Source organism: Haliaeetus albicilla, chromosome 9, assembly GCF_947461875.1.
Source record: "Haliaeetus albicilla chromosome 9, bHalAlb1.1, whole genome shotgun sequence".
NCBI lineage: Eukaryota > Metazoa > Chordata > Aves > Accipitriformes > Accipitridae > Haliaeetus > Haliaeetus albicilla.
The window spans coordinates 32,370,002-32,397,511 of NC_091491.1; the positions used below are offsets into that span (position 1 = coordinate 32,370,002).

General features: G+C 49.8%; 4 protein-coding genes across 5 annotated transcripts in view; all 4 read left to right on the top strand.

Moving 5' to 3' along the window:
* The window catches only part of RPL35A (ribosomal protein L35a), a 4,018-nt gene extending 1,353 nt beyond the window's left edge, over positions 1–2,665 (top strand). Inside the window, exons 3-5 of the mRNA XM_069792479.1 lie at positions 380–532; positions 1,604–1,748; positions 2,607–2,665. Of these exons, the coding sequence (XP_069648580.1) occupies positions 380–532; positions 1,604–1,748; positions 2,607–2,630 (322 nt within the window). The 3' untranslated portion in view covers positions 2,631–2,665. The remainder of the gene's footprint in view (positions 1–379; positions 533–1,603; positions 1,749–2,606) is intronic.
* Positions 2,666–2,912: 247 nt separating this feature from the next.
* On the top strand, positions 2,913–7,357 carry LOC138686878 (uncharacterized). Of its 2 annotated transcripts, none has more exons than XM_069792478.1 (2): positions 2,913–5,132; positions 5,678–7,357. In XM_069792478.1, exons 1-2 carry the CDS (start codon positions 4,574–4,576, stop codon positions 5,743–5,745), a joined length of 627 nt encoding a protein of 208 aa, XP_069648579.1. In that variant the 5' UTR covers positions 2,913–4,573; the 3' UTR covers positions 5,746–7,357. The 2 variants fall into 2 exon arrangements, with proteins under 2 accessions (XP_069648579.1, XP_069648578.1); XM_069792477.1 differs by having other exon boundaries at positions 2,913–3,586; positions 4,544–7,357.
* Positions 7,358–14,001: 6,644 nt separating this feature from the next.
* Positions 14,002–21,735, top strand: C9H2orf72 (chromosome 9 C2orf72 homolog). The gene is made up of 3 exons (XM_069792485.1): positions 14,002–14,545; positions 17,702–17,818; positions 19,022–21,735. Exons 1-3 carry the CDS (start codon positions 14,002–14,004, stop codon positions 19,111–19,113), a joined length of 753 nt encoding a protein of 250 aa, XP_069648586.1. The 3' UTR covers positions 19,114–21,735.
* A 1,199-nt stretch (positions 21,736–22,934) lies between these two features.
* Positions 22,935–27,510, top strand: part of PSMD1 (proteasome 26S subunit, non-ATPase 1) — a 74,355-nt gene continuing 69,779 nt past the window's right edge. The window contains exons 1-4 of the mRNA XM_069792486.1: positions 22,935–23,099; positions 25,580–25,623; positions 26,677–26,750; positions 27,000–27,169. Coding sequence (XP_069648587.1) covers positions 23,084–23,099; positions 25,580–25,623; positions 26,677–26,750; positions 27,000–27,169 — 304 coding nt within the window. The 5' untranslated portion in view covers positions 22,935–23,083. The remainder of the gene's footprint in view (positions 23,100–25,579; positions 25,624–26,676; positions 26,751–26,999; positions 27,170–27,510) is intronic.

Genomic DNA, 27,510 nt, shown 5'->3' on the forward strand with positions numbered 1-27,510 from the left:
ACACAGGAGACTCAGTTTGTGGTATATAGAAAAAAAAGTAATGTTTACTCATCACAGAGTGTTTGTAGACATTTGAAAACATAACACCCACTAATGTTGAAGCACTTTGGGTTTAATATGAAGTCTGTAGTGCCAGAAGTTTATAACAAGCAGAGAGATACAAAGCTTTCGTAAATACTTCATGTCCCAGTTACTTAGCTTTCCTCTGTTGACTGAACATAAGGATTTGCAGTAATCTGTAAAAGTGAAAGCAGTGGGGTTTTTCTTAATTAAATTTCTACTGCTGTGGAAATAGTTTCTGCTGAAACAGCACATGATTTGTTTTTATGTTTGATACTTGGAGTGAATTATGATTTGTAAATGTTTTCAATGCCTTTAGGCTGTGGTGCAAGGCCATTTTTGCTGGCTACAAACGTGGCCTCCGAAACCAGCGGGAGCATACTGCCCTTCTGAAAATTGAAGGTGTTTATGCCCGTCAGGAGACAGACTTCTACTTGGGCAAGAGGTGTGCCTATGTATACAAAGCTAAAAAGTAAGTAACTTTTTATTGTTATGCTAAATTGGCCAACTCCTATATCAGCTTTTGCAAATGCCAGGATGTGAGCAGTCTGTTTATAGAAATTTTGTTAGAACAAAAATAAATTTGGCTCAATTTATCAATAGAATGTCCATGGAGAACTGTGTAGACCAGTTTAATTGGTTTGTTTCATTTTTAAAGTCCTTGATTATTTTTGCTTTAATTGGCCTATGTGTTCTTAATTCAGATTGTGAAATTACATGGAATAATCATTCACTGTTATAAATGATGTGTTAAGAGAGTAAATGGGTTGAGAAACAAATTTTGCCTGAGACTGGCAAACACTGAAGGAGGATAGAATAAACTGAAGTGAGGTGAATTTGTGTTGAGTACTCTGAGCTATTGAGTTACTCAAACAGCAGAACTATTTTGTGAAGCCTGGAGGAATTTGTATCCTGGCTTTTGCATGCCCCTGTCGGAGCACTGTCATTTCTGCTGTGCTGGCATTCGTGGAGGCCTTAAGAACAGTTACTTATTACCTTCCACTTAATTTTTCTTTGAGTGTAGCTGTTCGAGTTCAGATATGGGAGTTCAGCATTGCCTTGAATAAAATTGATCAGACTGTTAACTTGACCACCATCATTTCCATGATGGCCTATGGCTTTTCTGCTAAAGCAATTTTTAGCAGTCTATCCCTTCCTTTCCTGCCTTTGGTGTGTCTGGAGAAATCTTACAAGTGAGATGTTGCATATTCTTTGGCGTTGAAATTGTTGAGTTTTCGGTTTGATCATCTTAGCATCAGTGTTTTCCAAATTTTTAAGCTTCGTAACTTGTTAATAGTTCCCCAGTGGAGCTTCTGATAAATTACAAGCTGCAATACTTACCTGTTTGGAAGGTATAGTGAAAATCCCAGGCCTAGCAAATTTCACAGGTAAATAAAAGTGGAACATGGTCCAATTAAAGATGACTGAGGAATAAAGTTACAGAAGTGCCTTAAAGAGGCTGCATTGTCTGCCCCATCCCTGATGGGTCCTGTACAGAGCTGTGACTGGTGTGCTCAGCAGTTCTTTCCCTCTCTTTTCTCAGCAACACTGTAACCCCTGGTGGCAAACCCAACAGGACACGAGTGATTTGGGGGAAGGTAACTCGCGCCCATGGGAACAGCGGCATGGTTCGTGCCAAGTTCCGCTCCAACCTTCCTGCCAAGGCCATTGGACACAGAATCCGGGTGGTAAGCGGATTTTCACAAGAAGATATTTATTGGCAGTTTTTGGGGTACCTTTCAATCCCACATACTATGAGGGAAAACTTGAACTATAGTTTTGTTCTGTTGCGGTTGTGTATTCAGCATGGCTCTTTGATAAGTGCTCCTTTTGGAGCTAGGAGAGTTTTGTGGCTGGCTTCTTGTGCTGAGGGGGTTTGTCTCATTGTCAAAGGGTTTGTATGCTTGCTCAGCCTGGAAAGGCTCTTGGAGTTTTGGGACTCTTCCTCAGCTCCATTCTAAAGCTAGCTTGATTTCTCTTCCCTGGATCTTGTACATGTATTTTTGCACCCTTCTAGTCCAGTTCCTACCTGTTGACAGATTTTTTTTCTCCTACCTCCCAAACGTTTTAACTGAGGGGTGTACAGTCCTGACCTGTCTGCTAGGACCTCCTCCACAGTCGATGTTTTAGCCACAAGGCTTCAGTGAGGCTGTCCCTTTAGGTTCCTTGCCCAGAGTTTTGATGGAATACCTTTCTAGCGATGTTGTCAAAAGGAGTATCAGAGGGGATGCAGTCCTTCCTTTCTGTCTTTCTCCATGCCTTAGAAAAAGCACGGTAGGAGTGGCACAGTTAAATCCTGAAACTAGACCCGTGAGGACTCTTCCTGTCAGTGGGCAGGAGGGCTGACTGCCAAGGGAGCCTATGCACCAGCGAAGTGCTGCTTCAAATCACTGAACTAGCTTGCACCTCTTCTGTGTAAATGGGAGGATTGCTTTTATAGCAGTTGAGGAGAGCGACAATCTAAATTGTAACTGCAAAACTTCTGTTTAAAATAGTACAGTCCAGTAACAGGATTTCTAACATGATTCTATTCTTGTCTTTTACAGATGCTGTATCCATCTAGGATCTAAATTTTTATTGGAAATAAAATGGAGAATCTGTTTAATTTTTGTACTTTTCTATTTTTATCCTTTCCACCTATTTTGAGGGACTTCATTTCTTCTTTAGTAGCATATCAGAATTCACAGCACGGGATGGAGTAGTGATTCTAAGCTAGATAATGAAGTGGAGATTCCACCCGTGCTTGGCAAGGCATTTGTAGAGCAGACTACATTCTAAAGGCAAATAACTGTCAGCCTTTACTGTAACCTGTCTGTGCCTCCCATCATGGAATCCGAATGGTTTGCAGGGCTAAACAATAAACATTTACAACCTCAAACTGTGCACATAAGCTTTATACAGAACATGAGAAATAATTTCTTGCCTACGTAGTAGAGGGAAACTTCTTGTTCCTGTTTCTCTTGTACTTGGCGATGACTGCTGTTGAGACAAAACTGTGTAATGGGACGCTAAATCCTAGTAGGTTTAAGTCCTAGCTCGCATCTAAAAATAGCAGTTCTAGTATAATCACAAAGAATGAGACCATATATACCTGGGCAGCATTTGTGCCTGTAGCATCTACTGTATGAAATTTATTTAGACACATTTTCATCACACAGCTCTGTAGTGCCTGAGTATTAATACTTGCTGGTTTCCTGGCCAGCCTTATCACAGTGTGTAATGTGGAGTGGGCAGGATCCTTACATTAGACTAGTATATCGTTTTCATGAGTTCTTTAAGGTTTGTTGAACAAGAAGGTGGTAAAAAATGAACTTAAAGCTTCCTAAAGTGCAAGCCTCAAAGTTTCTTGGTACATCCCTCAAGAATACTGGGTAGTTTTAAGGGAGGTTTCAGGCAGCTGCGGGTTAGCATGGTTACTGCTGATGTCACAGTCCCAAAATGATCTGTCAGTACCCCGGATGGGTAATACTACTGATTCCGTGTAGTTGTTCCATCATTTGGAAAGCATCCCTAGTTGGTGAGGCAGGTGAGTTGTTGCCCTAACCTTCCTTTGGTCCCACTCCAGCGCAGGTCCCTCTTTCCCTGTGAGCAAGAGCTTCCCTCTCCCTGCCTGGCCCTGCTGCCTGCAGCAGGGAGCCCTCTGAGCTGGGACTGAGCTTGTCTGCCATCTCCTGCGGTGGGCTGGTATTTCATAACTAATCCTCTTCCTTCTGAAGGGGGTGGAGTAGTCATGTATTAGGATTGCATTATTGGGTAAATTAAGTCTTTCTTTTGAATGGCAATTCAAACAAAAACTGTTTGGACCTGGCTACTCAGCGCTGGTATAGAAATTATTTCACTGAACTTGGTTCAAGAACTACGCCTGCTGCTACTGGTGTCTCCAGCAGCAGGAGAGCACTTGCAGTGGAAAGTGCTTTTTTTTCTAATGTGTGGAGAGAAACTGCAGCTTATGGCAACCTGGGTCAAGTCAAGCGGGGCTTTAGTCTTCTGCAAGTACTGACAGGTTGTACACATAGGATTCAAAGAAGGATGGGGTGGAATACAAATTGAATTTCCCATTTGGGGCATTACCAGAGGAAGGAGGAGGAAATGTAGTGGGCAAATTGGACTGTAACAGCAGGTTGGTAGTACTTGGTCCCTATCATGTGGCTGGATTCTGCTGATAAGAAGGTAATAAGCACTCTTGAGTTTGAGGTAAGCGGCCCAAAAATAGTGATCCCTTTTCTCTCATCTTCTACTGTACCAGACTGCTAAGGTACAAAGCCTGTTCCTGGGAGGTCCAACATCAAATAGCATATGGCTACAATTTTTGAGTCTTTGTGTCAAAACTCTGCTACTTCCTTTCACCTTCATTTGGTCCCACCAAAACCAGCCTGTTTGCTTCTACCTGGTGGCTGCTCAGAGCAGCAGGTGTAGCCTGTTCCAAGGCCTGTGGGGTGCAAGTGTCTTTGCTATAGCAAACCCCTTCCACTCCTTTCCCCAGGAGTGCCGTTAACTGACGTGGGAGGAAGCTATGGCATCAGAGGAGCCTGCTGTCTGCTCCTTTGTGGACCAAACCACCTGGGAGCTCCTCAACCTGCTGGACATAGTGGGCAGGCGAAACGGACGGGTGCTGGTGATGGAGGTGGACAATGACAGTGTGAGAGCTCCCTCGGTGCTGTTGGATTTTGCCCAGGACCTGTGTGGCACAGCTGATGTCAGGGCTAAACTACAGCAGGCGGAGAGGATGGAAGAGGAGGAGGAGGTTCGGCCACATCTGGTTTTTATGCTGTGGCAAGCCGCTGTGCTGAAGCAGCTCATGCGGTGGGAGCACCTGGATGAGGCCCTCTGGGATGTGAGGAGCCTCCTCCCCTGCCTGCCAGATGTGCTGGTGCTTGTGATGATCCATCCAGGCCCCCAGGAGCAGCTGGACCAGGCAGTGGGAGCGCTTAGGAGGCTGCAGTGTCTGCTGGATGGGGCCTGGCAACTGGTGGTAGAGGCAGCGGTCTACAGCCCCGGCCAGCCTGGTGGTATCCTGGAGGCAAAGAGAGCTGCGTGTAGAGCACTGAGAGAAGTCTTAAACTGCCATGAAGGTATCCTGGGACATAGCCAAACACAGGGGCAAGGGACACAGAGGCAGGCTTTTTGGAAATATAAACATGCACAGGGTGGGGCATGGAAGGGTCTGAGGGACAGTGTAGACCAACATGATGTGTGGTGGCTGGGTTCAGATACAGGAGGAAAGTTAAACTAGACCTTGTGGGCAATGGGAGCTGGAAATGAGAGTGAGGGCTTAAGTGCTGGGATGGGGATGGGCAATGTGAGTCTGAGCCTACTGTGTGTCCTCTTCCAAGTTGGCTGGTGGTGGCTTTTGCTTCTTGCCCCAAAACACACGTGGCTGTGGAAACGCTGCTCGGTGTAAGAACTGCAGACCTGACTCCACTGCTGGGGCTTTCCGTGATTATGTTAACAGCTCCATGGTCTCACTGACCCTGCGTTCTTCATTGGAGGGATGTGCTAACTTTTTGGGGTGAGCTATAGGCCAAAGCTTTGACCAGGATGATGCCTGCTGTTCTATTATGTGCGTTTCCTCCCCTGCAAGTCGACTCCCAGGGTCGATTTATTGTTTTGCTCCCAGAGTTCAGTTACTGCTGTGCCCTACCTGAACATATGCCACATGAGGTATCAAAGATGGCTGGAGAATGAATTTCCTCGGGCAGCAGAATCTGACAGGTTGGTTTTAATGCTGTTCACTCTTTGTAGAAATACTCCCCTCCTGGTGCCTTGCTTGTCTGCCCTGTCCTTCTGCATGGACATGATTCAGTATGTGTCTGCTGCCAGAAGGGGACACTGTGCCCTCAGCATCACTCTGTCCTTGCTACAAAGCTCAGATTTCTTTGGCTACAAATCTCAGATTTCTTTGCTGCATTGGCTGAACAATCTACCCCAGGAAATTTCTATCAAAAATCACTGAGTTTCTGCTTTGCATGAAATGCCTTGCTCAAATATCAAAACGTCCCCGAGAAACCTGTTGGGCTGTCCCCAAGAAACCAGCTGTCAACAGAGAGGGAGTCAGAGCAGGCCAGCAGCCTCTGGATTTTAAACTGTCCCAAAACAGATAGTGAAAGAAACTCAGAGGTAAGAGCTAAGACCACATTTTCCCAGGAGAGCCTGGATGCAGGGCTCTTTGGTACGTAGCTCCCATCAGCACAAAGCTCCTGAAATTCCCCAGGGTTCTTTGTAGTCACAGGATGGTGGGAGAGCAAAGTTTGCTGCCCCCTCTTGCTTATCGAACAAGATGCTGCAAACAAGACAAAGGTCCATCTCCTGTTGCACTGCTATTTGCCATTAGTGTGTTGGCCTTTCCCAAGATACTGTCCTTACACCAGAACAGTTGAAGGATCTGGGATGAGCTGTCTAAACTTGTTACACTGATCTGTGGGATCCTTCCCACCTACCGTGATGGAAGGACCTGTGGATGGTTTATGTGCACAGCATGCTCTGTAAGTCACTATTTCACAGACGGCCACTCCAGGCGTGCCTGGTAGCTCAGTGTGGTGTGTTTGGGCATGCGACACCTTGCTGTCATTCGTGCTGTGCTTTCATGCTTGCTGCCTGAGCAGCCCTTCAGTACGATGGGTGAAAGCAGCTTGCTGTACCTTGACCCAAACTCCACTGAGATCTGTAGATCAGGGTCCAAGTGCTGGCTTACGGAGGTCTCAGCACAGCTCTTGTGGGAGGACTGAGGGCGGTGTGGGCTGAACCCACAGCATGTATGGGGCTGAGAATCAGCTGGAGCGAGGACGGTCCTCATCTATGTGCAAATGCAGACTGACACTGCTGAGCCCTTCTGTAACAGGAAATCAATCAGCATCCTCGTCAAACTAGAGGCACTACAAGTAAAACAGTACATTTGTGTTCGCTCTTTATTCCTGGGTAAAAAAAAAAAAATAATTGTGCAGATGAAAACCCAACTTTTAGCCAACTGTCAATTAAAGGAGCTGTTGCAGGCAGCTGACCTTACACCCATAAAAGTGAGTACCAGTAGACATCCAGCAGGTTGAATTACTGGGATGGGTTATTTTGGATGGGAGAAACTGTGGGAGCAGTAGATTACTTTTGTTTTGAAGGCCAATGGCCCATGTAATAGCTGAACTCATTTTCCATCCTCTCTGGCCATGGCAAGGCACTATGGTTAGCTCCACATTTTTGCATTGGGAGTTTAAATGTATTTCTTCTCTGGTTTTTTTACAGATCTTTTATCCACCTAAGATCTTATCAATCTCCAAAAGAAGTATTAAAAACCTGGTGTTTATTTAATTTCCCTGTGTGTCTGCGTGTACCTATAAGCTTTAAAGCTGTACATCAAAGACTATGAAACTCCTGCTGAAGCTGCAGGTTTGTGCAATATAGTACGGAAGGGGTGGGATTTGAGTGTGGTACAGAGCCTCTGAACCAACTTTTCTCAGGGAAAGGATCCTCCATGTTATTTTTCAAATATGGGTTCTTTCCACATCCTTAAGGACAGTGTGGCTTTACAAAGCAAAACAACCTTCCTGCAGGTGTTTGGATGGTGCTGGTGCTTGGCAGCCTCTTGGATGAGGTGCTGGTTCTGTGAAAAAAACTGCTTTAAAGGAGGGGGGGAAAATTACCTTTTCCAGAAAATGATCAATGTCTAGTTGTCTAAATATAGTTGTAACACACTTGACCCAATTGCTCTGTTGTAGAAGAGACTTTCCATGAGCAATTGGGCATCTTAGGATAATTTCCCCTTTTCTTTAGAGAGGATGCTTTTTTTTTCTTTTTTTTTTTTGATCGAGCTAATGCAGAAATAGTTTTCTTGAGTCAATGCAAGATGTGTACGGTTCAGGCTGTTTGTGAGTGCAGGAAGTTTGGCTTTAAGAGACTCCTGATCAGCACATTAGCACATGCCTAAAGCAAGTAGCCATGATGAGGTCCTGTGTGTCTATTATTTCCTGTAGCATTTGAAACATGCAGTTAACCATCCAAATCCAGGCACAGTCCATGCAGCTCTCTCAAGTTTCTCCTCTGGCAGCATGTTTGTGCTGTGTCCAGGCACTTCTGCGTGGGGTGACATGCGGCACTGCTGAGCACTGCTGGTAAAAGGGGAAGCTCTGAGGCACATGGCTGAAATCCTGGCCAGGACCTGGGAGCACAGGGATGCCTACAGGGGCAAGTGATGTAGCCACAGGGATAAGTGGCTGGAGTGGGGAGGAGTGTGGTCCCCCGGACAGTCGAGGAGAAGAGGAGACAGAACACCGTGGGTGCTGTCAAGCTACATCCATGCTTCATTCTCCAGCTAATCCTGGATAGACATATAGGACTCTTGGAGCTCCCTGCTCTGCTGCTGTGACTGCTCCCCCAACCTGCTGTGCTCCAACAAAGGCAAGTCATGGGAGATCTGCTCTTTAAATGTTGAATGCCGTTCTCATTTTGACTAATGCAGAGTTGGCGAGTTTTCATGCGATAGCTGTAGTGCCAGGCTAGCAGGAGCACTGTGATCCAGCAAAGCAGAAACAAGCAGCTGTGGCCTGAAACCTCTTCAGCCAGCTCAGCTAGATCCCAAAGAGAAGACGCCCCAGCAAGCATTAGGAGTACTGCTGCATGGCCCAGAAGTTTGCCGAGGGCAACAGGTCTCTTCCCAGGGCAGAGGAGAACAACCTGCTCTGCTCAGCTGGCATCACACGCAATGAGAGCAGCAGGGAGGTGCCATCCTGTGGGCTTCAGGCATATGAGCATCTGAGTACTACCTCTGGAAGAAGATCTTGATCAAGAAGGCACCTGAGCCAAGCTTTGCCCATTTCCAAAAAATCCTTGCCTAGCCCTGCTCCTCACTGATCTGGCACATCGTGCCTATGTTCCAGGGCAAAGTCCAACTGCCCTTTGATGCCCTGTAGTGTACCAGAAGGGCACCTCGCCAGCTGGTTATTTGTGGCCTCTTTCAGGGCTCAACTGTGTCAAACCAGGCAGATCTAAACCCACATGTTCTGCCCATCGAAGGAACTCTAGCCTGGCAAGCTGATGGATCTGCCCTTTGTCTTTATGAAGGGAGCAGTTCTGAGAACCTGGGGGCTTGGCCTGTGCCAAGAATGGGTTTTGTGGGAATGAGGCAGGAGGATGCAAGGGGGAGCATGAGCGAGGCCGGAGGGGCTGCATTTGCATGCAGTGGTCCCCAAGCACAGGTCTCCAGCTCAGTGGGGGTCTGGGGTAACTTTTAAGAGGTTCTGCAAAGGGTAAGCATACATAAAGCTGGACTGCTGTTGTTGAAGACATGTGTGTACTGGGAAAAAATGGAGGCTGGTGGTGGTGAACAGCTAGTCCCAGGTCCTGTCATCAAAGCAAGGGCAAGGCTACAGCAGGACATTAGAAAAAGGCCAGAAGAGGCAGTTTGGTCCTTGGGTCTGATTTCATGTCTATCGCCAGCCAGTATTTGGACATCTTCCCAGTAGAGGGGCAAAGAGCAGAGTAGGCTGAGGGGCAGCCTCCATCGGTCTCTAAGGGGACAGGCAGATACATCCCTCCTACTGCATGGTCAGGACTGCCCCAACACCATGGGCTTTCTGCACATGGCCCTGTGCCAGGTCCCCATCCTCCTCTTCAGAAATACCTTCCTATGCCCCTCTGCCATCCAGAAAGGGATGGTGACTCAAGGAAACATAAGGAAACTTAGGACAACTGCAGAGATGGGCAGAATGAGGCATGGCTTTCAAAGGGAACGGGATTTTGGAGAAGAGAGGCAGGGAAAGGTTTGGTGTTCTCCATCAGGAAGCCAGGCTGTGTTGGAGCCATGGGACAGCCAAAGACTTCCCAGTTTTATTTGCTTATGGGGTGTAACCTCTGCTGAGCGTTGCTCAGAGGTGTGTGTTGACTTGGATGGATCCAGGCCAGGGCTGAGTTGGCACAGGCTGCCAGGGGACCAAAACTGGGGCTGCCTCAGCAGTCCCTGGAGGTGGCCGGGTCTGGGGCATGGGGAGCTGTGACAGGACAAAGCAACCATCCGGTCTGGATTCAGATTCTGACTGTTCTGATTCAGTTCCGACTGAACTTGACACAGGAAGGATCTGTGTCTGGTTTGATAGAGTGCAACCTTCAGTGGGGGAAAAGTTCAGGGGCTAGAAAGGTTGAGGGAAGTTTTGGGGAAGGTCAGTGGAGGAGATGGGAAGAGCCATGGAGGAGTGAACAGGAGACAGGAGCTAGAAGGGGTTCAGTGGGACTGGGATGTTCAGGGCAAGGACATAGGTGGGGTCTGGAGTATTTTCTTCACTCGCAATTACCTCCTCTGCTACTTCTTTGGGGCACCCAAGAAGGTCTCCATGGATGAAGAGCTAAGCCAGTGCTGCTGGTGCCCTGCAACAATCCTGATGGCAGCTGGTAGCGCTGCACAAGTAAAGCAGATGCTTTCCAGCATCTCATAATGATGTGTTTTTTCCAAAGCAGTAACTGGAAGCAGGTTTGGAGAACAGGTCTGTGAAAGAGCACTTGTGCAAATGTTTGTTAAGGCTTAGCTTGTCGGCAGCCGGTTCCTACTCCTAGCTGGCTCAGAGGCTTTTCCAAGCACCCCTGTGAGCATCGAGGCTGCTGAGAGGAAGAGTTTAAGGAGCTGGGCTGGGTCATTGGACATGGGGGCTCAGAGCTGCTCCCACAGATTCCCTCGTGCTCGTTTAGCCTCTTTGCCTCCTATCATCAATATTGGCAGGAGAATTCTTTTTCCCCTCCTCTTTCTAATCTCTTCAGAAGAGAGTTTAATCTTGGTACATGCATCTCTTAAGGGGCCTAATCCAATGGACCTTTGATTTTGTTTAGACTTCAAGGCACTACTAATACGCATGATAAATTTATTTTTCTGAACAAAGCATCTTCTCTTCCTCCTTTGAAGTCCGAAATGAGCAGATGTTGTGTTTGCTCTGAACAGCTATGGGCATATGTAAGAGATGTGATTACCCTCATTTAGGCCTATCTGCAGAGATTTTCTACAAATGTGACTGTCAGATGGATGTTTGAAGGGGTGTCAGGCCTTGTAAATACATCTGTGTTTTCACTCAGATGCCTGCCAGAGTTCTGAATTCACTTCGTCAGGGACTACAAATACTGCTGATCTCATGACTGCCTCCGAACTGTTTGAGCTGTACCTCTTTAAGTAATACAAAGGAAGATAAAGTTGTATTTACTATTAGATCGTACCTCTGTTAATGAGTAAAGAAGTGTAAACAAGGTTGGTCGGGTATTGTGGGTGATGTTCACCTTTCCAACCATCCTCTTCTGGCAATGGTACATGTGTACCCAAACTTAAACAGAGAATTGCAGTGGCCACAAAGAACAGCTCTACCTGGTCCCTAATATTAGTTTTCAGAGGCTGTGCTGGGAGTTTAAACATTGGAGCCGCTGCAGAGAAACAGCCAGTGGTGTTCCTTCTGGCCTGAGTTAGGAAGATCTTTTTTTTCTATACCTTCTCTGCAGGAATCTTCATAAATTCGGGGAATCACCTGGTTAAGAGCCCACTTCCAAGGCACTTTGGGGTCTCTATGTGACTTGCACAGCACTGCTTCAAAAGAACCCTGCAAGACCCGTGCTGTAATGAACTTCGCACATCAGACAGGGTATAACTGGCACCACCACACCGCAGGCTGTGCTTGCCGCTCGTGTAGAGTTTAAACATACTGTAGGTCTTGTTGCAGCAGTTTGCAGGGAGCATCCTGCCTCCTTTGAGCCAACTTCAAGAGACCTGGGCTTCCCCGGTCAAACTGGCTGAAGCAAGTGTCTATCTTTGGCTTGTTCCTTGCAGGGAGCAGCCAAAGCTGCTGGTCCCTCTTCCCAGAGACTTTCTGCTTGTGACTGGGTCATGAACAAATCTGTGTGAGGGCTGTACCCGAAATTCTGTAGTGGGGGAAAGTATGAGCAGAGAAACCCCAAGGTGAGGGCTCCTGGGGACCAGCACCCACTCCTGTCCCCTCCTGCTGGCACAGCTCATGGTGCTGATAACACCCAGGGCTTTTTTCCATGGGACCATGAGCAGGCTTCTGAACAGATGAGAAAAAAATCCTTGTAAATACAAAATCTGGGCAACACTAAGGACAGACCTGGCTGTTGAATTATGTCTGACTTTGTAGCCCTGCCATGTTGACAGCTGCTCTCAGGGCTACCACACTGGCATGGAAGCAAGGACTCTTGCAACAATAGACCCTGATCTTTGGAAGAGGCACCTAATCCTTCTGTTTTATCTCCGTCCGATTTGCTTATCAGCACTTGTCAATGAGTAAGTTACTTTTGCTAGGACCCAGGGCAGAAAGTCTCTCTGAAACTCTCGCCTGGGCTGTCTGGCCCCCACAATGCTGGCATGGGCCAGTGTTTGCTAAGCCTGTCACAGCTGGGGCAAATGTTTTCCAGGCTTAAAATTGGCAGCACATAGCAATCTTCCCGAGCTGCCACACCTCCGTTGTGCCTGGGGACCAGCCTGTGGCACATCCCTTCCCTGTGGTGGCTGCTGATCTGCTGGGCTCTGGGGATGGGTGGCCATGAGGATGGGTGGCCACGAGGACAGGCAGGGAGCAGGCACGCTGGCTCAGCCACCTTCATGGCACAAGCGTGCCCCAACACACATGTTGGGAATCATTGGTCCAGGGCAGGCACGTGGATTTCAGCTCTGCTTTTGCCCCCAATGCTCTTGGAGCCTCCTCCGCCCATCCCACAGAGATGGTTCGGTTCTGAATGGCCTCAGAGAGCGACTGGCCAAGGTGACTCCGGCCGTTTGCACCTTTGAGCTGTTTTTCCCCTCCTGAGTTCTTGCGATAAGACATTACCTGTTTAGAGGAGCCTGTTCTGATATGGCACAGGGGAAGTATTTACCCTGTGCTGTGGACTGGAGATTCCTGGTTCATCTGAGACACACCGACAACATGCAAGCGCCAGGGCTGCACACGGCGGCTGCTGTCACGAGGCTTTCATTCACCGTTGACTGGCAGAGCCGGTTCGTGGGATATGGGTCTCTCCCCATGGTGGGGCCATGCAACACATGCCAGCACCAAAGCCCTGATTATAGCTCCGTACTTATCCCTGCAAACATTTTGTGCTTTGAGGGGACATGTGTGTGTCACTGCGGAGTGCTGCCAGTGCTGGTGGGGCTGTGACTATGGGCTGTGTTTTGCATGGAGGGGAATGGATGTGGTGTTTGCAGAGGGGCAGCCAAAGGAGACTGTCTTGGGAAGGGACTCGGAGGTGCAGCGTGTGGGGTGGGGACTGTGGCTCGGCTGTGCACTTGAGCACAAATTGGGGAACTTGTGATCAGTGAGGTGCGTGTGGCCTTGAGGGGGTAATTTTTTCCCAAAGTGGAGTTGTTTCCCAAATGTGGCTATAGCCTGGCCAGGCTGTACAGCAGTGTAGTGCCTCCTATGGCACATGATGCCACAGAGACCACTCCATCACTGCCCTGGGGTATGGCATGTTACACCCTGAGGAGCACGTTACTCCCTTGGGGGTGCACGATCAGCCGCTCCTCTATCGCGGCCTCGTGTGTGCCCCACTTGGCAGTCACCATAGCCTCTGCTCATCCCTCCCTCAGCTTCCTAGCCCCTCCACAGCGCATGTTTTTTGCCTGAATTTTATCACCTCCTCCTTGGAAACAAGACCAGCCTCGCAGAGGGCTGCGCAAGGGCTCTGAGCCTGGTTGGGTGGCAGATCTGGGGACCCCAGCTCCCCTCGTGTACCCTCTCCGCTGTGCCCACCCGGCAGCAGGCAGGGGCTGCTCAGTGGGAGCTGGGGCGGGGGCGGGTGCCGGTCCCGGGACGGGGCTGGAGGTGCTGCAGGTCGCCTTGCACGGGGCGGTTGATGCAGGGTGCGAGGGACCGGGGCGCGGGGGCGGGTGGCTGGGTCAGTGGGCGGCGCGGAGTGCCGGTGCCGGGGGCGGTGCGCGGTGCCGGGCAGGGTGCGCGGCGGCGGCGGCGGGGGATGGCGGCGGCGGAGCTGCAGGAGCTGCGGGCGCTGGTGGAGCGGGCGGGCGGGCGGCGGGCCGTGCTGCTGGTGGCCGAGGTGGCGGAGGGAGCCCCGGCGGCGGCCACGCTGGCCGCCTTCGCCCGCGACCTCTTGGGCGACGAGGCGCCGCCGGGGCCGGGACCGGGTCCGGGGTCGGGGTCCGGGTGCCGGTCCCGGCGGCGGGCGGGCGGCGGGCGGCGAGCGCTGGCGGCGCGGCTGCTGCTGGTGCTGTGCCGCGGCGGAGCGGCGCGGGGCCGCGGGGCCCGGGCCCGCCTGCGGGAGGTGGTGCGGGACGTGCGCGGCCGCCTGCCCCCGGTACCGCCGCCCGCCGTCGTCGGCGTCCTCCTGCCCGGCGGGGACGGGGAGGACGCGGCGGTGCTGGACGCCACGCTGCGGCGGCACTTCCCGGTTCCCGGTACGGTGCAGGCGGCCCGGTACAGCCCCGGTAGCCCCGCCGCCCTGCGCGACTGCCGCACCGCCGCCTGCCGCGCCCTGCGGGCCGCCCTGCAGCACCCCGCAGGTACCGGGGCGGGAGGGGGGGCACCGGCCGGGGGGGGGGCAGCGGGTGGTCGGGCTGCTCCCTCCCTCCCTCGCCCGGGGGCCGTGGGCTTTTACAACGGGATTTGCTCCGTTTTCCTGCGAGATCTTCCCTTCCTCGGTGGGATCTACCCCATCCTAATGGGATCTGACCGCTCCTGATGGAGCTTTCCCCCCCAGCCAGTGGGATCTGGCTTTTCCCATTGGGAGCTGACCACTTCTGATGGGATCTTCCCCCCCACCCAGTGGGGTCTGGCTTTCCCCAGTGGGATCTCTTTCATGCTGGTGGGACCGGAGGCTTCTCCCATTGGGATCTGCCTCTTTCTAGTGGGGTTCCCAGTCCCAGCAGCTGGGGAGGGCAAACTTCCCAGGGGGTTGGGAAGCACTAGAGCAGCTCATGGATAGCAGGGATGTAGCAGCAGATGGCTGTGACATTGCAGCCATCTGTGTGACATGGCGGCCATCCATGCTTATGGATGTGTGTTCTTGGGGATGCGGAATTGGGGTGTGGCCCTTGCTGTAGGGTACGGGTGGGGCCTGACCTTCCTGCAGGAGGAAGGTGCTTGTGCTGGCTTTGCATAATGAATAAGAACAGCAGCAAGTGAGTGTTTGGTTTTAAAACCACGCGTATGTTGGTGGCCAGTTTAAGGAACGTGAGGATGGCAGGATGAAAGCTGGGTGTCAAACAGGCCTTGAGGAACAGCACTCGCCCTGGGGTGAAAGGCGAGTCATGTTTGTGTGCTGACACAGGGTGATGGGCAGCTGGGCAGGCTCTGCTGTCACAGCAGCCACACAAAACAGTCCTGGCTCACTTTAATCTTTGGCACTGCTTGTCTTGCGCTGCTTCCCTTTCCTCCTCCCTTCTTTCATTTTTCCCACATTTCCCTTGCTCCCCAACATTTCCAGGAACTCTACTCTTCTGCTGTCTCGCTGTCTTTACCCCAAGGGATCCTGGCACTTGCCTGCAACACCACATTGACAGGGTCCTCTGGGATCCCTGGGACATGGGGATGGTCGGCAGCAGCTCAGGTGCTTCTTTCCATCAGCTCAGTCCAGAATCCTGGATCTGAACATTGAGGAGCTTTGAGACAGCCGGGACCCACTGCAAGGGTGCAGGGCTGTCTTCTGCCAACTCTTTGTACTGAGGCACACACAATCCCCTTTCCAGCTTCTCTCCTTTTGCATGATTTTGTCTTCCTCACATTGTTCCTGCTGCAAGAATTTCTGGTGTGCTCCTAGACACCAGTGAGCCCTCCAGTTCTTGTCACAGCAGCCTGGTGGGACAGCAGCTCCAGAGACAGAAAAACATCCCTGCATAAGTGACCTTTTTCTACCTCTGCACATTGCTGGCACTTGGCTCAGTACATGTAATTTTGTGGCTAGCTGTGGATTTGTCCTTCATGCAGACATGGAAGCAGCATAGCAGCCAGCAGTGAAGAAAGAGAAGCAGAAGGAGCCAGGGCAGGTGTTGCAGCCTGTTTGTGTATGCTTTATAAGCATGGTGGGTGGGTAGGACTTGGCGTGTTGCTTTAATTCACCTCTGATGCTCTGCCCAGTGCTTTTAGTCATGTAAGTGTCTCAGGACCTGCATGTGTAATGAGGACGCTCATCAGCTGCAGGGTTCAACCTTAGGCAGGGGCAGCTTCTTTCCATGCCCCTGTGAGCCCTGCCTTCCCTACCTTCCAAAATCTCCATGTGGCCAGAGGGATCCCAAGTGTAGACGTGCCTCCGGAGAGCTGGGGACCTGGCAGTGCCAGGCACCAGCTTCGTTGCAGGCTGGTCTCCTTCACCCCGTGACTTTTCCCACAAGCAATGCACAAGTGGAATATTATCTTTAACGTAATGTAAGGGAGGACTGTGGGAAGAATGGACATGGGGCTGCAAAGCAGGTTCTAGGGATGCCACTGTAAAGACGTCCTCAGTCAAGGCTGAGCTTGTCTTGTTTCCCCTCTTGACTTTGAAAAGGGCTTGTCCTAAGCTGAAAAAAAGATGCTCTTGCATCTGGATAAGGATGCTGGGAGGTGTACAGAGTGTAAGGCTCTGTGTATGTTTGCTTGTGCTTCAAAGCCTGTTCCTTTTCCACATGCACCGCTGCTCAGCTCTGCCCATCACAGTTGCTCTGGAGCTGCAGCCCCCCCGTGCTGGGAATGTCCTGGACACTGTCATTTGTGCAGCGGAGCTGGAACAGGAATGGCAGTGAGGTTCCTGCATCTCTTGGGTCTAAGCAGGAATGTGCTGGGCTGCTATCCTGCCGTGCCTCGGTGGTGTGCAGAGTCCCTGCGCACTGTGAGGAAGGGATGTGTTTATGGCTGGAGGTTTTGGTTTGTTGACTGGCAGGAAAGACTGCTACTGTGAACCCTTTAGTGTCGCAATGGTTTGATAAGCTGAAGGACGCTGAAGTGGTTTATCATTTGTTATCTAATTAGGAGGTGAAAGGCTGGATGATATTTCAATGGAGATGCTGAACTGCTGCTGTTGGAGACCATATAAAATATGCTGGTGTAGTTTTACAAGCTGCGGTAGTGTTTTACTATAATGGCTTGAAAGCCTGTAGTAACTTGCTGTGACCCTTGTTGTCCTCCGGAATAAATACTATACGCTGATGGAGGCCACATGCTCTCTGCATTTTGCAAGCAATTACAGCTGTAGTTTTCAGTGTGCTGCAAGTCTGCGTGTCCAGCAGGTCTCCCTGGGAGGGAGGAATTCCTTAATAAAGCAGGGAGCAGTAACTAGGTTGGTGTGGCAGAAGCTGTGTGATAATACAAAAGAAAAACTTCCTTCTGCAGGAATGCCCTAACCCTGTCAGTCCCCAGCTTTGCCACGTGTACTGGCTGAACTCCTGCCAGGTTTCTTGCTTGCTCTGGGCTGCTGCACCCGGGATGGTTTTGGCAGCGAGGTGGCAAAGTAGAAACTGACACCGGTGACAAATTTCCAGGGTAGCAGTGAGATTTCAGCCTGAAATAAGGATTGCCAGGAGCTGCTCTGTGCTTTCCAGGGTGGGCTCTGTGGAGTGGACCCGGTTTTGCTGCAGGGAGTTGTGCTCATGAAGGAGAGATGTTCCTAGTCAGCAGCAGGGAGGTGGGGGAGCAACAGGGCTGACCTGCTGCCAGTCTGAACTCATCTTCTCTGGTTTATCCAGAAGAGGGGAAAGACCGGGAGAGGTGGAGGCTCCCATCCTTCCTGCGGTGTATTTCTTCGAGCCGGAGGAGCCAGAGAAAAGGTCACGAAGCAAAAGCTGCAAACAACGTTCATGAAGGTATGCCCAGCTCCCTCCCTTGTGCTCCTGCTGTGACTGTCAAAGGTTTCTCACCAACTCCCTGGTGGTCCTGGTGTCCAAACCCCTTGCTGGTGGCCTCCTTAAGCTATTTCCAGCTCTGCAGCTGACATCTCTTCCCTGGCTGTGGTTTGGCTAGAACCTGAAGACAACCAGCGCACATCTGGCTGCTGTGTTGCCATCTCCCTGCTTTCTGACCTTTTGCTTATCGAAATAAAACCACGCTGGGTCTGGTGCCCAGCTACAACCCTGGGAGCACTGCTGTACTCAACGGTATTTTGCCCGAGTTTCTGGCAGCAGAACTGCTGTCTGTCTAAACAATTAATTGGAAGCATAACCTTGATCTTACGTGATGTTTTCTGCAAACATGGCTGGAAGGAGCGTTCCCAAACCACTTGCATTTGGGGTTGGCAGAGAGGAGGAAGAGGGCAGTCAGCATTGGGCTCTCTGATTCTAAAGGAAATTGTTCAGGTAACGAATGGCCTAGCATTCAACCTTTGCTGTACCGTTGGCACTTCTGCTTGCCTTTCCCAGCAGTGATTTTCTTTTTGCAGAAGTGGCCCCATGCAGGAGGCTACAAGGCACATGGTGTGGAGATCCAGACTGCTCTATGGAGCATTTAGAGGAGGGGAAGCTCATTCACTGTAAAAATAAATAGAATAGAATAGAATAGAATTTTCAGTTGGAAGGGACCTATCTAGTCCAACTGCCTGACCACTTCAGGGCTGACCAAAAGTTAAAGCATGTTATTAAGGGCACTGTCCAAATGCCTCTTAAACACATAAAATGCTTAAAAAGCATAAGGGTTAGAGAAAACAGCTGAAATGCCCAATTTGTGCAGCTTTGACACCTCTAGGGTCAGAAAATTTAAGTGCCTGATCTTGCTGTCAGTGCCAGGCAGGTGACCCCTCGTGGCCACGCAGCTTGTTCTGAGACTGCTGAGACCACAGGAGGCCAGGGAGCTGGGCCCTGTGTTCCTTTGCTCATAGATCACCCCTGTTTGTTGAAGCAATGTTGACTTTGTAAAACAAAATGAAAATCAGTTATGGAAGAAATCAGCTGTGCTTAGCTTGTGAGTAAATAACAATTGCTTCGTCCCATGCTTTCTTTTTATCTTAAGTTGCATTTTGCATGAAGAAGGGTTTCCCATTCAGATCTCCCTTGACCTCTTTCTGCTCTTTGCAGATGACCTGCAGGACCCTGAGGAAGAAGTGGCTCTGACCAGCCTGTCCCCCAATGGAAACTACGAAGAAGCTGCCGGAGGCACGGGCACCTAGAGCTGCTGGGCACCCAGCACAGTCCATGTCCCAGATCTGCCAGATGGATTTGGAGCAGTGGGAGGAGGAGCTGGTGCATGCTCACTCACCCTCTCCTCCGAGCACCCACCGCTCCAGGGAGAAGCTGCTTGGCTTAACTCACCAGGGTCTTCTATAGCTGCCGACAGCCTCTGAGGTCTCTGCCAGGGAGCCATCCCCTGCTGCACTCTGTTGCCCAGGGGTGCCTGGAGCTGCTGCTGGACACTGGGCTTCTGAGAAGCCCTTTGGGGATGTATCCTGCGTCCTGGGCGAGATGATGTTGGGACTTTTGAGTGTGAAATGCAGCCACCTCCTTGAAGAATGAGGAATGCTTTCTAATTCTGAGCAAAGTTCCCTGCTGAGATTGCTGGGGCTGGCCTCGCCAGCAAACAGATTGTGCTGCCTCGTGTTCCTGCTTTATTGCTGCTTTGAAGCTCCTGCTCTTTCTCTGATCAAGCAAAAAAAAGACAAATAACACGGTGGCATGGAGACTGCAATGGGACTAAATATGAGGCCTTGGATCTACCAGCTACCGAAAAGGCTTGAATGTAACTGTATAATGTGAAGAATGCAGTAACAGCCCACTGTGGGTAGCAAGAATAATGCAAAAGATACTGATGGTAATGACAGCTGGAGCAGAGTGTGGTTTGGGAGCAGCATCCATCCCTCTGGCTTGTCCTGGTGCTCATAGACTGACTGATGGACTGCCTGGGTTGCAGTGGGTGGCAGATGGACACTAAGGTGTGGCTGATGCTAGACGGGGTTATGGGAGAGGCCCATATAACCTAGGACATCTCCAGTCATGTGGTGGCAGGTCTTGGAGGTGGCCTGCATCACAACAAGATGTGGCTGCTTCATAAATAAATACAAAAATATAAACATAATCTATTTAAGTAGTTCCAAAGGGCTGCCTGTAGCCTGTGAGGCAACACAATTAATTACAAATCCTTGGTTTATGAGGAATATTACTATAATGCTAAGAATACCTTTTTTATTCTTACTTTAATGCAACATAAAACAGGTCTTGTTTGGGGCTGGCTGTCCTTCTGGAGTTTCATCCAGCTCAGACCAGAAACTTTGACCCATCATGTCCTGCCTACCTCTTCTCTGGGTTAGCTGCTGAATTATGTCGTTACGTCCTCCGTGCATGTCTGTCCTCTCTCTGGCTCCTTTTTTCCCAGTGGCAGCTGAAGTGTCTGCAGTCCTGCCAGCTCCAGCCAGCATTCTCCCCCAGCAGTGTGCCTTCAGCATCCCTCTAGCTCTTACCTGGAGCAGGGGATGGGTTTTTTACCCAGCTCTGCCCATGACCGTGATCATCAACAATTTTCAACAAACCATTTTTCCGTGCCTCAGTTTCCCCACCAGTAGGATGGGGACAGCAAAGCCTACCTACCTCACTGAGGTTATGATGGTAACACTGGAGCAGCTCTTGGGTTTAGAGTCAGTCCATTTAATGATGGTGCTGCTTTGCCCTTTTGGCTGGGAGTGAGTGGCTGAGGGTGTCTGGGGCATGCTGGTGGGATCAAGTGGGAGAGATGGGGAGTGTTTCCAGGTGTGCTCAGCAAGTCTCTGCGTTACCATGCTGCTCATTTGAATGTGTTGGGATAGTTAGGCTTGGCGTACGTAGGAAAGCTTTGCCTGAAATGCAGCTGTAAGGTGCTGTAGCTGCCCCATAAGGCGGTGGGAGGGAATGGGTAGGTGGATGCCAAGTCCATGCGAGCAGCGTTTAGGGAAGCGCATGTTACATCTCTTCACAGCAGAAACACTTTCCTGTGTGGGTGTGGGCTGGGGAGAGCAAACCTAGGAGGCAGCTGACATTGGCAGTGCGTGTTGCTCTGCAGAGAGGGCACCAAACCTGCTCTCCTTCCAGCCTGCAGGATTTCTGTAGGTTTTCTTTGCTTATGACCAGGTGGAAAATACAAATGTAACCAGGTGACTTTATTAAGTCACTTGGTGTGGGTGGCTGTATTCATGACTGCAGCCTTCAGCACTGAGTAGTAAGTGCATTCATCTTAGCGAGATGAAGGTATCCTCCTGCTCTGTCCCTGGCATGAGTGCGTAGGTCTGCTGTGCAGTGGATTCCTTCTGCTCATCCTCACAGCAGAGGTTGCTGGGCAGTTATGTACTTTCCTGATAAAGCCCTTGGTTAGGTGAGTCCAGTAGGACTTGACAGTATGATCAGGTGAATCTTTATTTTCTTGCCGTATTTGGCCTTTGCCACCTAGAATTTACCAATGAAGATGCAGCCCAAGAGTACAGATTTGCAGTTAAACCTATCTTAGAGCTACAAATCCAATGGATTTATTTACTGGTAATTTTTAAGTAAATCACGCAAGTTTACCCTTGCAGTGAGACTTTTGTGGAAGTGGATGAACTGCCTGGGGTTTAGGAGGTGTAAGTGATAATACATTTGACCAAAAGTATTGTTTTCCTTTGAGGAACTAAAGTGACTTGAATTCTTTTTTTTTTTCTTTCCCACTAGCTGGGCATGTGAAGGTGCAGCAGATGATAGTTTTACATGCTCAATTAATTTAATAATTTAAGGGCACTGTTACCTTACCTGCTTGCTGTAAAGAATAAAGACAATTAATTTCTGAATTGGAATGTGCTTTGGTTTTTGTTTACCTTAAAGTAGCATTACGCATGGTTTGGCTGATACTTCTCGTAATTTAAATAAAAGGTATATTGGGAGGGAACGGAAGTGACCCCAGTATCCAGAAGATCAGCAGAATTGGTCTGTGTGCAGCTCAGGTAGGCTGCTCACCTGTGGCCAGTGGGGAAGGCTGGAGATCTTCTCAGTTGTCTGAGAAGAGCAGAGCTGAGCCTCTCAGTGTCATGGGTAGGGCTCTGATAGCTTTCATTTATAATGTTCACTAACTGAGGCGATCAGGTTTCCTCCAGGAATTCAAGCCCTTTTCTCCTATTTAGTAGAAACAGGTAGAAATCAATGCCGCTGATGTCTGGGCGCTTTGATCTCTTGTTGTGCAGCACCATTGCTGTTGAGCTGCATTTTCCTTGGTGCGAATCCACCAGCCTGAATTTCCATTCTGTCTGTACTGGAACCAAAGCAGGAGCCAAAATGACTCCGTGGCCCTCCAGAACCAGGGCACCTTCAGGTACGCCGCTGCGTGGGAGGTCTGGACGCTGCCCTGTGCCACAAAGTGACCAATGGGGAAAACGATTTGGTGAGGGGCTGCCAGGTGCATCTGTATGCCTGCTTCCCTTTTTAAGGGAGAAATGGGGTTTGGGTGAGGCCTTTCCCCGTGGCTACAAGGTATGCGAGAGGAGTCGGGGCCCACAGCGGCGGCCTGCGAGAGGTGCTAAATCCGTGGGGTAAAATCGCGGGCAGCCTGTCCTGGCAGTGGGGGGGGGACGGGACGACGGTGGGCGGTGAAGCCTGGCAGAAGGGGGCAGCCGTTTGTCTGGGCACAGCGCAAACACGGGCATTGACAGGGTCACCCGTGGGGATCCCACGGCCCGGCTGCCCGCCCTCGCCGCCCCCAGGCAGGAGGGCGCAGGCAGGGGAAGGCTGCCTACCCTCCCAGGCCAAGCGTGCGGTGGAGGCCCTGCGGGCCCGGTGTGGGGTGTGTGGGGGAGTCCGTGGGGTCCCGTGTGGGGCCGAGGGGGGCTGAAGAGACCTGTGGGGAGCGCGGGGTGCCTGTGAGGGGACCGGGGAAGGTGCGAGGCCCCGGGAGGCAGAGCTGTCCCGCTCGCGCCTGGCTGTTTCTCCGCCGCCACGCGCAGGCGATCGCCGCGGGCACCTTTCCCGGGAGCAGCGGGGTTCTGCCGGAAGGGGACCTTCGCGCCACTTCCGGGCCGGGCGGCGGTGGAGCGGCAGCGGCGCGGCGCGGACCCCGGGCGGCGGCGGCGGCACTACCGCACCTGGGCCGGAGCGGGCCGGAGCGGACCGGACCCCACCCCACCTCCCTCCGCTGGGCCGCCGGGCGGCACCATGATCACCTCGGCCGGTGAGGGAGCGGCGCGGAGTAGCGTTGCCCGCCGGGGTTTCGCTGAGTCAGGGCCGTGACTGGGCACCGCCGTAGGCCGCGGGGGCGCCGGCCACAGCGCTCCGTGGGGCCGCCCGTCACGGGGGTGTCCCCCGCGACCGGGTCACCCCTGGCCGGTAGTCGCCGTACGCCTCGGCGGGAGCGGGAGGCCGCCCCGGTGCCCGGCGGCTCGCCACAACCGGCGTTTTAAGCCTGAGCCGCGGGAGGCGGGGAACTGTCCAGTGCCCGCCCGTGCCCCGGGGCGGCCTCCCCCGCTTCCCCCGGGTGCTGCGGCGGCCTGAGCGGGACTGGCTTTCTGGCGGGCTCCGTGGGGACGCGCGGGAGGCAGAGGCGGCTGCCCGTCCGCCCGCCCGCCCCGGCGCCGCGTCCAGCTCCTGCCGGTACTTGAGGAGGGCACTGCGGTGGCTTTGCCGGCCCCCTGGCAGACCACTGGGGTGACCTGAAGGTCTTCACCTGCTTAAAGTGAATACCGCGTAGGAGGTACAAAACAGGCGGGCAGTCGGGGTCTGTAGGAGGTACAGCAGGGAGCGAGAAAGGGGGAAGAGGCAGACTTGAACTTTGGAGGGGTTCAGAAAGGCAAAGGCTTTGCAGAGGAAAAGCCAGCCTAAAGAGTCCAGGCTACCGAAGCGTGTGAGAAATTAGATGTTAAAACACTGTTTCTGGATCTGTGGAGAACTTTATAGTGTAAGAAAATATGAGAAGTATTTCCAAAAGTACTCAGGCCAGGAATTAATATGTGAGCGGTTGTGACTTTGTGAGAGAAACAGGCGGAGGATAATAGTCTGCAAGTAGCTTTCTCTTTCTGAACCCTTTGCTTTATGTTTATGTCTTACTTTAATTGAGGAGGAGTAGGTATTCCCTTCAGAGGAGTTTTAAAAACGTAGAAACGGTATCTTGAATAGGAGTGAGATTGCTTCCTCCTGATAGATCAGGTAAATGCAGGAGCTTATTTAAAAAAAAAAAAAAAAATCATACATTTGGAGTAGAGTTGCAGAAAACAGCTGGAAGGAGCACTGTGGGGTGGGCTACTGAACCTGCCTTCCTTGCCTAAGGGCCACAGCAGTGCTCCTTCAGTTGTTGTTGCTGGCAGATGTATGTCTAACCTGGTTTTAAAAAATCTCTGATAGTGGAGGTTCTACAGCCTTGTTAGGCAAAGGGAATAACTTATGGTCAGAAAACTTTTCTAATCATCAAACCTCAATCTTTGAAGCTCCAAATAAAGCTTGGTCTTACTATTCCTGTTAATGTCTGCCACAAAGATCAAATTATTCTCTTTCTGCTGGCGGCTGCCCTGTACGTGTGTGCACTCTGTACCCTTCCCAGATTTCTGTAGACTAGCCAGTTACAGACCTCCAGTCAACTTTTGTAAGTGCCAGTTGCTAGACCTCTTTGTTCTTATTGCTCAGTTCTGAACATCCTGGTTTGCTCATGACTCTTAAGACATGCTGCCCAGCACCAGACACAGCAGTCTGGCTCAGGTGTGTCAGTGCCAGGCAGAGGGAAGGATTGCCTCATATATGTGCCAAGAAACACTCTCACTCACACACCTCAGTGTGAAGCTTGGGTTCTCTGCATCTCACTGCAGCCATATGATATTATTGATCATGTTTCATCTTAATCCATTCTACTACTGAGATTCCTCTCTATATTTGTACATTTTACTTTTGACCTGCACACTCTCCTTTTAGATTTGTCAAGATCTTTTGAAAACCCAGTTCAGCCCTCCAGTAGGCTTGCTGGCCTTTCCAATTTGATGTCTTATTTAGATTTTAAAAGGTTATCAATCTATACAACAGGTGAAAGACTGAAAGCAGTGAATTGTGTTGGACTTAGATCAGATCCTATTCCACCCCTTTCACTTGCATCCTTGCAGCCTGACAATGAAACCATCTATAACTATTCTTCAGATTGAGCTCACCGAATAACTGTGAACCTCTCAGTTATGTCAGTTAAACAATATTTCTATAGCTGTTTTTGGTCAAATGTTGTCGACAGTGTCAGGAGTCTTGCTAAAGCTGCGAGATAAGACATCTTCTCTTAGCCATGAGGTCTGTTTCCTTGACATGAGAAAAGTTAGGATCTTTTGACATGATCTTCTTTATGCCCCTCGAGGAAGTGGGAAGTGACTTGCTCGAAAGCAGTTAGCAAACTAGGGAGGGAACTGACAGTAAATCCCAGATTCTCCAAGTTCCTGCCTAATATGTTTTCCTCTAAGAAGGATCATCTTTTATAAACTGTGTACCTTTTCAGTTATAAATTCTGAACTATTTTATATCATGTTTAATACAAACCTGGATCTGATCTTTGAAGTTTAATACTGAAGATTTTAAACCAGCAGTCCAGAGACACCTGCATTTCCTGTTCTGTTGGTTTTGAACTAAATGAGATGTTCACTTTTGAAACAGAGAGAGTCCAAAACTGACTATGATCTTGTTTTGCAGCTGGAATTATCTCTCTTCTGGATGAAGAAGAGCCACAGCTCAAGGTAAGCTCTTACATCTGGGAGCAAATAACAGCAAGTGCATTATGTTGAGGGCTTAAAATCAGAAATTAGTGGATCTCAATAATTAATGGTTGGGGAGCACCAGGTGGGCCCCAAATCATATCTAGCCTGAAAGCTGAAAGGAGGGGCTTAAATAACATGATAACAGATGGCAAACTTCCTTGTTTTGAACATGGATCAAACTGGAGCTTCACATGCAAAGATCTCTATTCACCAAAGCTCCCAGCTCTCTGATGATAATGGGACTTTGCTACTTAAAAGTGTTCCAGAGACTGCATTTTGACTACGTAAAATTCAAAGCTGAAGAACATCTCAAGTTTTTAATATAATTTAAGTGATGTAAAACAAAATCACAGTTACAGTTTTCACTTGGAAAAAAAATTACAGTAGTAGGAGAAGAAAACAGCAACAGAAACTTTACAGTCCACAGAGTATATGAATCCACAGGACAACACCAAACACTCAAAAGTGGTAATGTATTGATGATGCTTGCTAGTTACTTAAACAGTTAACATAGCCCCTTTTAGGAGGGGGAGGTGCATCTTGTAATATTGGTAATCTCCTTGGCAACAGATTTAGGTGGTGATAGAGGTGAATGAGCCCTGCATTTGCTCTGAACTGATTACAGGTGGGCTGATTCTAGTCTGGATATTGTTTATCTGCTAAAATACTGTGTCCAAATAGAGTTCGCTGGCTTAGACCACAGGTCAATTCTGTGTGCTACACAAAGGTTGCCACAAAGACTTTGAAAACTTTGTATTTTAAGGAATTTCACCTATCAGTCATTTTTGCCAGTCATTCATCACAGAGAGGCCATGGGAAGGAACTTCAGGGTTGTCTTACCTGTTAAGTGAACAGCCCTTTATTTGCAAAGGACTTGCAAAGATTAGTGAATGCTTGCAAACATCTTTTAAAGTAGAATTTGCAGTTGAAATGGGTCAGTGTTTATGGTATCAGTCTTAGGTGGTACTTTATTTTTACTGGAGAAAGGTAATAAATGCATTTTTTATGTAATATAACTTTTTTTTTTTGTAGGAGTTTGCTCTTCACAAGTTGAATGCTGTTGTCAATGACTTCTGGGCAGAAATCTCTGAGTCAGTGGACAAAATGTAAGAGAAGACACTTATTACTTCAGGGTGTGCAGCTTAAAAAGAACATGAGATATGAAGTGGATGTAGTTCTGGTTGCTTGATGCTGTTTAGTACAGTGTCTAGGTCCATATTTTCCAGAAAGCACTAGTATAAGTAGATGTGGGGTTGGAGCTGTAGTCCCAAAGATGCAAGTTTGATCAAGCTGTCATGTGGCCTTAAAGAGAACTGAGCACACAGACCTGATACTCTTCTCTCTCTTCTTTGCAGTGAAGTTCTCTATGAAGACGAGGGCTTTCGGAGCCGGCAGTTTGCTGCTCTAGTTGCTTCTAAAGTTTTTTACCACCTGGGAGCTTTTGAGGAATCACTGAACTATGCCCTGGGAGCAGGTGACCTCTTCAATGTCAATGACAATTCGGAATATGTGGAGACGATCATTGGTAAACAACTGTTTTTGCAAAAGAAAAGCTCATGTGCTGTCAAAATTACTGTAGCTTTGAGATTTTAGTTGATATATCTGCTTTTCTCCATATTCCTCTTCCTCTCCTTGTATTCATTTAAACTGATGCTGCAGCTAATTTTACCCACTTTATTTGTGCTTGCTTTCTCCTGCTTTGGGATTCTGTAATGGAACTGACTTAGGAGTTCTGGCATTTTTTTCCCATTCTTAACCCTTATTCTATTGTGAGTTCCTAATAGGAAAGTTGCATTGCTTGTTTATTGTCCTTTCTCTCATTTGTGTGCTAATGTTGTTAGCAATTTCAGCATAACTTTGGAAATA

Bases quoted from the DNA above. Each gene is read 5' to 3' on its own strand.
- LOC138686878 (XM_069792477.1), top strand. From the start codon at position 4,574: ATGGCATCAGAGGAGCCTGCTGTCTGCTCCTTTGTGGACCAAACCACC.
- C9H2orf72 (XM_069792485.1), top strand. From the start codon at position 14,002: ATGGCGGCGGCGGAGCTGCAGGAGCTGCGGGCGCTGGTGGAGCGGGCG. The intron at 14,546-17,701 runs GTACCGGGGCGG...TGGTTTATCCAG, and splicing joins CGCCCTGCAGCACCCCGCAG to AAGAGGGGAAAGACCGGGAG. The intron at 17,819-19,021 runs GTATGCCCAGCT...TGCTCTTTGCAG, and splicing joins TGCAAACAACGTTCATGAAG to ATGACCTGCAGGACCCTGAG.